The following is a 12,222-nucleotide window of genomic DNA, read 5'->3' as shown; positions in this document are numbered from 1 at the left end:
CTTCACCATTTCTGTAGCATCCTTAAAGCTGTCCTTTTTCTGAGTGTCTGCAAAACCGTATCCACTGTGCTGGTCCAGGAGCATGATGAACTTTGCTAATGATCTGGAAAGATGGGCCCTTGAGCTGAGTTTATTTTAGCTGCAATTTTTCAATACACATAAGTGGAAGGAGCCTAAAGTCTGTTATGAAGCTTTCAGCAAAGTTAGGGCCACCAAAGTGGGTGACCCTGTCCCCAAGAAGGTCACTTTATTCCTCCACTCAGATGAGGGTTCCCAGAGGTGGTTTATGACCATCCAGGTTCCACTAGGCTAGGGCCATGGCCTTAGCCAAGGCTGTGTTCCCTTCAGACCAGGGCTCTCAAAAGATCAGGTCCTCCCTGTTACTATAACCACGTTCCCAGGTCAGGCTTGTAGACCACTTCCCACATCCCTCTTCCTGCAACACCATCACCATGAGACATGTGGGACACCCCACATTACCCTCCCTATCCTCTCACAAGCATCAGGATAGGCAGACACCAGTCCTGGTGAGTCATGTGTTAGTACAATTCCAGTAGGTCCTCTGGGGCCGTAAATGTGAGTGGAGAGGGGAACTCAATGGATACACTTCTCTGGGTCAACCTAGCAAGCCCCTGCCTCTGTCCCATTTCCTATCTCCTTCTTCCATGGGATATTTGGTCAGTGTATCTTTTTTGTTTGGTTGTTTTTTGTTAATCCTACCCTGGAGATGTTTTTTCCATTGCTTTTCAGAGAGAGTAGAAGGGAAGGAGGGAGTGGGAGACAGAGAGAGAGAGAAAGAGGGTGGGGGGGGGAGAGACATCAACTTGAGAGACACATTGACTGGTTGCCTCCCTCGTGTGCTCCCATCGGAGGCTGGGAGGGAACCTGCAACCGAGGTACATGCCCTTGGCCAGGAATTGAATCCAGGACCCTTGAGTGCACAGGACAACACTCTAACCACTGAGCACGCCGGCTAGGACTAGTCAGTGTGTCTTGATGTCTGGCTCCAAGTCCAGAGGGCACAGTCTTGAAGTCAGATTTCCCCGTTTGCAGCCAGGGCAAGGAGTCTTGGGGAGGAGTAGTCCCTCCTCTGGCCCGAAAGGTCAGTCCTGTTTGCTGGGCAGGGTCCAGGTCAGGAAGCTCCACTTGTGGAAAGGACATCAGAGAGGTGGTGCTGAGACAGGGGACAGAAGGAGACAGGTTTCGGGGGCCAGGGACTCTGGGATGGAAGGCCACAGTCAATGCTCTGAATGAGAACTGGGCTCGCGCGCGCACACACACACACACACACACACACACACACACACACACGAACACATACCCATCCTCACAGCTGAGTTGGCCCAGCTCAGTTCCCCCACTATGTCTCTTTGACTTTCTCTATGTCTTTGTCTTCCTCAGTCTCTGACTTGTCCTTGACTCCTCTCTGTTTCTCTCTGGGTCTCTCAGTGTCTCTTTGTATTTCCACCGCTCCTTGAATATGTCTGTGTCTTTCTCTCTGTCTCTGTCTTTCTCATTCTACTTCTCTCTGTCCCCCCAATCGAAGGCTGTCCATATTTTCTGTCTCTGTCTCTATCTCTGTGTCTCTGTCTGTATCCCAGGATTCTTGCTCCCAAGCAACGCCCGGGCGATTCCCTGGGAGGCGGGGGCGGGGATGCGCCTTTGAAAACGGGAGGGCAGCCTACACCTTTAAGCTCGGGCGCGCGCCGAGCCTGCGCCTTTAAGCGCGGGCGCGCGCGCGGCCCTGGGTTCCCGGCGTGGAGGCCGCGGGAGCACCCGGCCCGGCCTGCCTGCCCAGCCCCCGCCCCGGCCCCCGCCCCGGCCCCGGCGGGGGAGGGGTCTCTGAGAACGGCCCCTCCCCCCTGCGCCCCTCCTGCGCTGCGGTGCCCTCACCCGGCGTGCCCGGGTCTGCTCGCCCCACCCCGGCCCCCGGGGCTTCCTGGCCGTCCCCTCCCCCACCGCAGCCGACCCCTTCGCTCCTGGCCAGCCTCCGCCACACACTGGGAAGCAAGCTGGTAGCCTGCACCACAGACCCTGCAACCCGACATCGGGGGCCTGCACTCTGAGATTGGACCCAGAGATCTGGAAACAGGGACCCCAAGACAGGAGTCTGAACACCAATATCTGGGGCTGGAATCTCAATATCAGTCGCTGAGAACCCAACATTTGGAACCTGAGCCCCAAGACTTGGAATATGGATCCCAACATTTGGAGCCTGAACCTCAATATTTGGAATCTAAATCCCCCAATGGAGCTAAACTCTGAATTCTGTGCCTGAGACCTTGAAATCTGGGATGGGATTCCTGTGTCTATTCCCCCAGAATCCACTACTTGGGACCTGAACCCTGAGATTTAGGCCTCAAATTCCAAGATCCGAACCCTGGCATTCCAAGGGGCCTAAACCTGAGTTCTGGCCTGAAGTCCTTGCTGCAAACCCGAATGCTGAAATCTGGGACTAGAGACCTCCGAAACTTGACTTAGCAACCCCAATAACTGAGCCCAGCACCCCAGTACCAGACCCCAGGACTGGACTTAGGACTTAGACCCTAAACTCTCCATTTGGCTGTTTCGTATCCCAAGGCTGGAGCTGGGTGACCCTGACTCTGAACGACCTAAAGGGGTGCCTGGGTCTCTAAAATTGGACCCTAGTTGCCCAATATTTGGGGATCTGAGACTCTAAGTACCAAGGTCTAGAGACTCCATGACCACATATATAAGCTGAGACACGAGGACAGTCCCTCTACAAAGGCCTTGGGGACAGGAAGGAACAACTGAGCACCCCCTCCAGAGCCCTGACCTTTGACCCCCTGGGAGCCTGAAGACTCTGCTCCCTGGGACGCTTCCAACTCAGGTAAGGCTATTGGGAGGGAGTTTCTCAGTGACTCCCATCATGGGGAGGGACTAGAGAGGAACTTTGTGGCTGGGGATGGGGGTAGGTAAGGACCATGTACCCTGGGAATCCTCAGGGTTTCTCCCAGAAACAGACACCCCCACCCATGGGTCTACCTCCAGTTCCTCTGCCTCAGACACTCTGGACATTTGGCCAGCCCTGCCCCTCTCTGATCTCCTCTTCCCCAGTTGATGGGATCTCTAGGTCTGTGACCCACTCCCAGTAGGTCTTCTAACTTCTTCCCACCATGTATCTTGTCTGACCATCTCCAACCACCTCTCCTGCCTGCCTCTCCTATCCACCACTCCTGTTTTTCTCCACCTCTCTCTCTGACCATCTTTGACACTTCTGTCCACATCTCCTCTCTGTGGCCACCTCTGGCCACCACTCATCTCAGTAACCATCTCTGTCCACCTCTTCTGTCGTTGATCGTCCACAGCCCTGTCCACAGCTTCTCTCTCTGGCCACCTCTATCTACTGCTCCACTCAGTGACCACCTTTGATATCTTAGCTGCTCTCTAGTCATCTTCCATCGGCTCTCTTGCCCTTCTCTGGCTCTGACTCTCAGCTGTGGTCTTTGACTGTCTGACCATTTTTGTCATCTCTGTCTACGACTCTTCTCTCCAGCCACTTCTGTCTGTCTATTCTCCGGCTTCCTCTGTCCACATTTCCTTTCTCTCTTGCCCTCCTCCCACTCCTGACCCTAATTGCCAGTTGACAACCATCTGACCATCTCTGGCCTTTACTGACTACCTCTCTTCTCTGTTTCTGTGATCATTTCTAATATCCCTGGCTGCCTTCCCTCTGTCTGATGACCTCTCCTCACACCCATCGCCCAGCTGTCCTCTCCTCCTGACTGGCTTGTGACCATTTCTGACCATCTTTTACCATCTCTCCTAGATCTGACCACCCCTGACCACTTCCTCTCTCTTTGTCCACCACTTATCTTCTTGATTATCTCTAACCATCTTTCTTCTCTGGTCATTTTCAACTACTTCTGACCACCTCTTCTCTCTTTAGCCATCCTTGACCATCTCTTGGTGACTATGTCTAAAACCCTCTTGCTAATCTTCTAATCACTGCCACCCTGACCAACCCTCCCATTCTCTCACCATCTCTGGCCATTTCTACTCACCTCCCTGCCTTCTGACCATCTTTGTTCATTTCTGCTCCCTCTGTCCTCCCATGATACATCTGAGTCTTTGACCATCTTTTCCAGCTTTTTAATATGTCTGACCCTTCCTCTGACCGTCATTAACCAACTCTTCTGCTCTTAGCTCATTGTGACCTTTTCTCCTGGTCTTGGACCACCCCAGCCCCCTCTGGTACCCCTCTTCTGACCTCAGCCTGCCCTAATGCCTCCCTTCTTCCTTGCAGGCCACCGCTGCCCGAGATGGCCGTCCTCCCGCTGCTCCTTTGCCTGCTGCCGCTGGCCCCTGCCTCATCTCCACCCCAGCTAGCTACACCCAGCCCGTGTCCCCGTCGCTGCCGCTGCCAGACACAGTCACTGCCCCTAAGTGTGCTGTGCCCAGGGGCAGGCCTTCTATTTGTGCCACCCTCGCTGGACCGCCGGGCAGCCGAGTTGCGCCTAGCGGACAACTTCATTGCGGCTGTGCGTCGCCGTGACCTGGCCAACATGACGGGCCTGCTGCATCTGAGCTTGTCACGTAATACCATCCGCCATGTGGCAGCCGGTGCCTTTGCTGATCTTCGCGCCCTGCGTGCTCTGCATCTAGATGGTAACCGGCTAACCTCACTGGGCGAGGGTCAGCTGCGTGGCCTGGTCAACTTGCGCCATCTCATCCTGAGCAACAACCAGCTGGCAGCCCTGGCAGCTGGTGCCCTGGACGACTGTGCCGAGACACTTGAAGACCTCGACCTCTCCTACAACAACCTGGAACAGCTGCCCTGGGAGGCTTTGGGCCGCCTGGGCAATGTCAATACATTGGGCCTCGACCACAACCTGCTGGCTTCTGTGCCTGCTGGCGCCTTTTCCCGCCTGCACAAGTTGGCACGGCTGGATATGACCTCCAACCGCCTGACCACCATCCCACCTGACCCACTCTTCTCCCGCCTACCACTGCTAGCCAAGCCCCGGGGGTCACCTGCCTCTGCCCTGGTGCTGGCCTTCGGTGGGAACCCCCTGCACTGCAACTGCGAGCTGGTGTGGCTGAGGCGGCTGGCGAGGGAGGATGACCTCGAAGCCTGCGCCTCCCCACCTGCTCTGGGTGGCCGCTACTTCTGGGCTGTGGGTGAGGAGGAGTTTGTGTGTGAACCCCCTGTGGTAACTCACCGCTCACCACCGCTGGCAGTGCCTGCTGGTCGGCCAGCTGCCCTGCGCTGTCGGGCTGTGGGGGACCCCGAGCCCCATGTGCGTTGGGTATCACCCCAGGGCCGGCTGCTGGGCAACTCGAGCCGCGCTCGCGCCTTCCCGAATGGGACGCTGGAGCTGCTGATCACTGAGCCGAGTGATGGAGGCATCTTCACCTGCATTGCGGCCAATGCAGCTGGCGAGGCCACGGCTGCTGTTGAACTAACCGTGGGTCCCCCACCACCACCCCAGCTAGCCAACAGCACCAGCTGTGACCCCCCGCGGGACGGGGATCCTGATGTCCTCACCCCACCTTCTGCTGCCTCTGCCTCCGCCTCCGCCAAGGCAGCAGACACTGGGCCCCCTACTGACCGTGGTGTCCAGGTGACTGAGCATGGGGCCACAGCTGCTCTCGTCCAGTGGCCAGATCAGCGGCCTATCCCAGGCATTCGCATGTACCAGATCCAGTATAACAGCTCAGCCGATGACATCCTCGTCTACAGGTGCAGTGTCCAGGCAGTGGGCAGCTTGGGTGGGGGAGTTAAGTGGAGGGAGGGTTAGAGATATGTCTACTGATACCCAGGCTGCAACACAGCTGAGAAATGAGGCTGCAGACTTACAAAGAAAATCAGACAGCAAAGATAAAAGAAACCAGGCAGAGAGAGTAAAAAGGAATCTGGCAGCAGTGTTAAAAAGAAATAAGGCAGCAAAAGTAATAGTAACAAACATATAAAGGAAATTAGGCAGAAGAGTAAAAAGTAACCAGGCCAAAAGAATAAAGAGTCGATGGAGAAGGGCAAGTTTGGGGAGATACAAGCAAATTTAAGTAGTAAAGGAAAAGAGGTGTTTCCAGATGACAGGGCTAGATACAAGATAGGCTGCAGGAAGAAAAAGAGATCAAGAAGGTACAGTGATCATGGGAAAAATGAAATGAGTCAGCCTGCTGCAAAGGCACTCAGACCAGAGGTTAAAAGGAAAATGGGAAGGAAGTTAAACAGATTTCACTTTGGGTTTGTGCAGTGTGGACTGCTCCACATATTTGGAGTTCTTATATGCAACATCTCAATTTTTTTATTTTCTAAAACAAATTAAACCTAATTCAAGCTCCACCTGCTAGGTGAGCAGGAATGTTCCGTTTGCCACTGTTGGGGATTCCCTTCTCTCTTCTTCTGTTGCAAACACAAAACCTGGGGCTTAAATACTCCAAGAGATGGGCCAGTGTAATTTCTGCCCCTGAGCTGGAGAGTACCTGGAACATCTGCTGTGGCCTCGTGTGGTCTGTAGTTTTGGCACTGAGATGGGTGCTGCTGACACCTCTCACCCAGTCCGGCCTTGCATGGATAGCTGTGGATGGCTCCCTGTTCTCACTGCCAGGCTGAGCCAATGGTGCAGTCCCCACATCCTGGCTGTGGAGAACTGGGCCTCCTAAGACTTGGGGTCTGCACCTGTAAACCTAGCATCTGGGTCCTGTTTCCCTCCTCAGGGACCCCAAGAGATAATCACTTGATCTCCTTTTCAGTCTTGGAAATCTAGTAAGCTCATTCCACTCTCTTTCATAGGCAGTGTGCTCAGTAGATTCCATGGAGGGTCCACACCTGAAAATCACACATATTCTGTCCACTGTGCCTGGCAGGGGATGGGACAAATGCTCTCCTAGATAGTCACCCTCCCAGAGACAATCACAGAGTTTCCTGTACCTCCCTCATTAAAGCAATTTAAGAAGAAAACGTTATAAAACAAGTTAAATCTCCAACAGAGTGCTCTACTACAAAAGGTAGTATAGTGGAATTGGGTGTTAGAGAAAGTAAGCAACAGAGAGAAAAAGAATCAGAAGGCAGAGCTGGAAAGAAATAAGGCAACAGAAAAAAATCAGCAGTGGTGACTGAGACACATCAGTTTAATGAAAATGGTATCAGATGACAGGACTCACTGGAAAGCAGGTTATAAATATAATAAGACAATGGGACTAGGAAGGTGTTCATTGGCAGGCTAGAAGGAAATCAGGCTCAGTGATATGGAGGAATCCGGTGGTTAGATTAGAAAGACTCTAACTACACTAGAGGCAAAGAGAAATCGGCACAGGCTGGAGGGAAGTCAGAAGTTAGAGGGAAATTGGATATGGGGTTAGAAGGAAATGGGAATTGGGTTAGAGGGAGCTCACAGAGGGCAAGGATGCAATTGGGCGGTGAGCTAACGAGATTTCTGGCAGTAGGGCTGGAAGGAGCTCAGGTGGTAGCCTGATGGGAAATAGGGTGAGGGACTGAAGGAACGCAGACAGTGAGGTAGGGGAGAACAGGGTGGGGGGACCAGAGTGAAATTAAGTGGTGGAGTGGAGCAAAATTGGGCAGCAAAGTTAGAGGGACCTTCGGTTGCAGGCTGGTGGGAAATTGGGCTGGCAGTGCAGGGTGGACGTCAGGCAGCTGGGTATTAAATGAAACAGGACTGGGAGAACTCAAGCAGTGGGCCCCAGAGAAATTGGGCAGCGAGGCGAGAGTGAAACTAGGCAGCAGAGCAGAGGGGAAGGGGGCAGTGGCACTGGAGGGAATTGGAGCTTGGGGACTAAAGGAAGATCAAACTGGGGGATCTGAGAGGAATGTGACAGTAAAATTAGACGGTGGGCTGAGGTAAAATTGGCTGGCAGACTGGAGGCGTATCAGTCAGGCCACTGACTGGGTGTCAGACTAGAGGGAATTCCAGCAGTGGTTAGAGGGAATTCAGAGGTTAGAGTGAAATGCAACAGCTGGTCTGGGGAGAAATTCTCTGGACGGGAGGGCGGGGATGGAGTGCAGGGTGGGTGCTGGCAGCTGGAGTGACCTCTACCTGCCTGTCCCTCCAGGATGATCTCAGCCGACAGCCGATCCTTCCTGTTGACAGACCTGGCGTCCGGCCGCACCTATGATCTGTGCGTGCTAGCAGTGTATGAGGACAGCACCACGGGGCTGACAGCTACACGGCCGGTTGGCTGCGCTCGCTTCTCCACAGAGCCCACACTGCAACCCTGCGGGGTCCCGCATGCACCCTTCCTGGGTGGCACCATGATCATCGCGCTGGGTGGTGTCATCGTGGCCTCAGTACTGGTCTTCATCTTCGTTCTGCTTATGCGCTACAAGGTGCACGGTGGCCAGCCCCCCGGCAAGGCCAAGGCACCCGCACCCGTCAGCAGCGTTTGCTCCCAGACCAACGGCACCACACAGGCCCCGTCTGCTCCTGAGCCCTCCGCACCGAGGGCCCATACCATGGTCCAGCTGGACTGTGAGCCCTGGGGGCCCAGTCACGAACCCACAGGACCCTAGCCTCGTGCCCACCAAGGGGTGGCAGGACCTAAGCCCCCTGTGGGACCTGGCCTCAGACTCACCAAATTGTTCACGGTTTTTAAAACTCTGATGGGGAGGGTGTCAGGGGCACTGAGGGGCACAACAAGAAAGTCCTATTTTTCTAAGCTTGGGCCTGGGCCCTTGCCCTTGTCTCTGTCTGTGGGAGTTGGGAGGATCATGCAGGGCCTGGAGCTGGGGATGCCTCTTCTGGGGAGAGATCTACCTAGTTCTGTCCAAGGTCCCTGGATGTGGCTGAGGATGGTCATCCATTTAGTCAACAGACATTCCTTGAGCGTTGTCTCTGAGCACGTCCTGTGATGGGTGATGCTGTGGTGACTCTGACAGCCCCAGCTCTGCCCTCAGACAGTGATCAGAGATGTGGTCATGAGGGAAGCCTGGGAGATTGTGGGAGCCCAGGAAAGGGGCCTGACTCAGCCTAGGAAGAGCTTCCTGGAAGAGAGATGGGACCTGAGAATTCTCTCTGAAGGAGATAACTGGCCCAGAGCAGAGGGAAGGGTGTTCCAGGCAGAGGGCACAGTACAACCAGGGGCTTCGTAAGTGCCAGACATTGGGGGTGCTGTGATAGAGGAGAGGTAGGAGGGGTGAGCAGGGTCCAGGCTTTCCGGGCGGAGGAGCTCAGACTCTGGCCGGACAGTATTGGGAAGCCATGGAAGATTTAATGCAGAGGAGGACAGCGTCAGGTTTGGGCTTTAGGAAGATCCTTCTAGCTGCCATGGGGAAGGTGGACCAGAGGGGAAACCTGATGTAAGGAGCCTGGGGGGGAGCCAGGGTAAGGACCTGTGTGAGTAAGGACAAGACTGGATCAGGGAGGGTGGGGCTGGGGAAAGCAGTTGGGCTGGGTGAGGGGACATTCAGGAAACTTGAGTGGCTGAGTTATGGAACTGAAGAACCACGGGGGAGGGAAGTGTCCAGGATGAGGCCCAGGGCTCTGGCCAAGGGAGGGACACCGGAGCTGCTATGATACTGGACCAGGGAGAAGGGGCAGATTTGGGGAAGATGCCAAAGCCAGTGGGACTTGGTGGATGTGGAGTACCCAGAGGGCATCCAGAGGTGATTGGCAGGGGGCCTTGGCCTCTGGACTTTTCATGTCTAAGGGACAGACAACGAAAAGCCTAGACTAAACAGGAGCAGCAGGTGGAGGGACATAGAAGCACACTGGGCAAGTCAGACCCAAGTTATTCTTATGTTTAATGATATCCAGGCTGCCGTGAGAGTAGTGTTAGGGGTTCAGTTGGACAGATGCCAGACTCCGCTGATTTGAAAGTAGGAGGTAAGAAAGTATAGAGAGGGAGTGTAGACCTGCCATTCTGTGGGCCTAGAGCCTGGTCCAGGTTGATCTGGACCTTTCTGCACATCTCTCCAGGGCTGGTCCTCACTGTCTTGAACTGCCCTAGGCTCCCCTCAGATACTAAGAGGTTCGGAGGACCAAACCCTGGGCCTTGGAAATATCAGGCCTCATTGGAGATCCCGGAATGGGATTAGCAGGAAGAGGAATAGTGCTCCTTGATCTCAAGCTACTCTTTGGTGGGTTCAGAGGCAGAGATGTGGAGGGACCTTGGGTCCTATCAGTATTCTCTGGAGTGATGCTGATGTGAGGAGCAGGGTGAAGTGGGCCCAAGACCAGACTGGCCGTTCTCATGTGGGGCGCCACAGCTTTGTGGGTGGGTGTAGGTCTTGGAAATGACTTTCCATTGGCCATGGAACACCTGGGTCCCAGGGATCTGGCCTGACTCCCATCGTTAGGTCCTTCCTTTTGTTATCCTCCGGTGGCTGAGGCCAGGAGCAGCCATCGGGGACAGTGAGGTATCTTGAGAAAAAGGCCTAGGGAGGAGCAGGTTTGGATACCTAGAACCAGTTGCTGCCATGAGGGGGAGCCAGAGTGCACTGTTCCTCAACCCTGTTTTTAAAATACTAAGTTACTGCGTGCCTACTTGTGCTACATGCTGGGGATTCAGTAATGAACAGATACCGGCCTGTCCTGCCCTCATTTACCTCACCATCGGGTGGGGAAACAAATGTTAAATAATCACAAAAGCAAGTGTAAGCATCGGTGGTGACAAGTGGGGCCATGCAGGGATCCATGGAACCGTGAGACCTGCAGCCAGGGGACCTGGCCCAGGAAGAGAGGTTGAGGGAGGCTTCCTGGAGGAAGTGATGCCTTGGCGAGACCTGAAGGATGATCAGGTTGGAGTTAACTACACAAGGAATGGAAAGGGCATTCCATGCAAATGGAACAGCATGTACAGAAGTTCAGGAGCTGAGGGATGCATGGTGAGGGAAGGGCTGAAAGAGGCCATGTGCTGGAGTATGGTGGGGAAAAGGAAGTGATGCCGTGTTGACTTGAGAGTAAGAAGGGGACAGGTGATGCAGGCTACTGTAGGCTACTGGGAAGGGTCTGGGTTTTATTCTAAGCGGCATGAGAAGCCATCGGAGGGTCTTGAGCAGTGAGGAGAGTTGTCCTTTCTAATCCTAAAGAAACTCCAGTGGCAGGTCTGTTTGCATGTGGGAACTAAAGTAAAGCAGGGAGACCAGGGAGGAGGCTAGTGTAATGGTCCAAGCAGAAGGCGTGGGGCCTGAGTGGATGGATTGGAGAGAGATTTGAGACTACTTCACCAGAAGCCTCCATCCCCTATGCAAGTGATGATAGTCTAGATCACTGTCCAGCTACCTGGTTTTCAGGCAAGATTGCTGAGACTGGGGAAGAAAGATCCATTCCTTACATGGGGGAGCTGGCCTCTCTGAGGCATAGGAATTAATGACCTTTTCCACATTCAAGTACCAGGCAAACAGTAGGTCAAGACTCTGCAAGGCAGAGGCTGTGGGTGGTTGTGGGGGATGTGAACACGGGAAATGTGAGCCCAAAAGGGGGACACACCTGGTGGTAGCTTATTACATGTTTGGAAGCAGGGAGGATAGAAGGAGGTACATAGGAGTAGGCTGGTCCTTCCAGCATGGTACCCCCGTAGGCTCCTTCACAGGATGCCTGGACCATCTCCCAGCCCTATGCAGAAACAATACAAGTGGACAAATGGTCACATGTATCTAGAACAGTGGTTCTCAACCTTCCTAATGCTGCAACCCTTTAATATAGTTCCTCATGTTGTGGTGACCCCCAACCATAAAATTATTTTCGTTGCTACTTCATAACTGTAATTTTGCTCCTGTTATGAATCGTAATGTAAATATCTGATATGCAGGATGTATTTAGGCGACCCCTGTGAAAGGGTCGTTCGACCCCCAAAGGGGTTGCGACCCACAGGTTGAGAACCGCTGCTCTAGAATATAAAGTTAAAATGTAGCTTGTCCAACACTGCCTAGCCGAGTCCACCAATTTCCTGAGCTCAGGGAGTGCTACTCCTCCCACTGCCCATCCCCCTCTGGCTTTGAAATGCCCTGCACATTTTTGAAACCAGCTTTCCTGGTGCCAAAGTGCCACGATACTGGAGCATTTCTTCAAGTGATTAGTCCTGATACCAGGACTCTGTGTGCTGCCCAATCCAACCCATGTGTTGGGGTGCAGCTAACCCAACACAGGTGGAGTGTCTGGACATACTTGTGATCCCTTGCAAGGCCTCAGCTCATGCCAAGTTTTTGCAGCTCTTTACATGGACACATATGTGGGAGAATCAGAAAAAGGGGTCCTCTCTTCTGGGTTGAACCTGAGCATGGCTCCTGCCTTTGATTCC

At 53.9% G+C, this 12,222-nt stretch overlaps 1 protein-coding gene across 1 annotated transcript; it reads left to right on the top strand.

The window, feature by feature from the left end:
• Positions 1 to 1,883: 1,883 nt before the first annotated feature.
• On the top strand, positions 1,884 to 11,686 carry LRFN3 (leucine rich repeat and fibronectin type III domain containing 3). The gene is made up of 3 exons (XM_036346454.1): positions 1,884 to 2,851; positions 4,268 to 5,704; positions 8,038 to 11,686. Exons 2-3 carry the CDS (start codon positions 4,284 to 4,286, stop codon positions 8,492 to 8,494), a joined length of 1,878 nt encoding a protein of 625 aa, XP_036202347.1. The 5' UTR covers positions 1,884 to 2,851; positions 4,268 to 4,283; the 3' UTR covers positions 8,495 to 11,686.
• The last annotated feature ends 536 nt before the right edge of the window (positions 11,687 to 12,222 follow it).

This window comes from Myotis myotis, unplaced genomic scaffold, assembly GCF_014108235.1.
Source record: "Myotis myotis isolate mMyoMyo1 unplaced genomic scaffold, mMyoMyo1.p scaffold_m19_p_19, whole genome shotgun sequence".
Taxonomy (NCBI): domain Eukaryota; kingdom Metazoa; phylum Chordata; class Mammalia; order Chiroptera; family Vespertilionidae; genus Myotis; species Myotis myotis.
The sequence above is the reverse complement of the archived record's forward strand: the minus strand, read 5'-3'. Positions and strand labels throughout refer to the sequence as shown.

Coding starts and splice junctions, on each gene's coding strand:
- LRFN3 (XM_036346454.1), top strand. CDS start 4,284: ATGGCCGTCCTCCCGCTGCTCCTTTGCCTGCTGCCGCTGGCCCCTGCC. Junction 5,705..8,037: donor GATGACATCCTCGTCTACAG/GTGCAGTGTCCA, acceptor CTGTCCCTCCAG/GATGATCTCAGCCGACAGCC.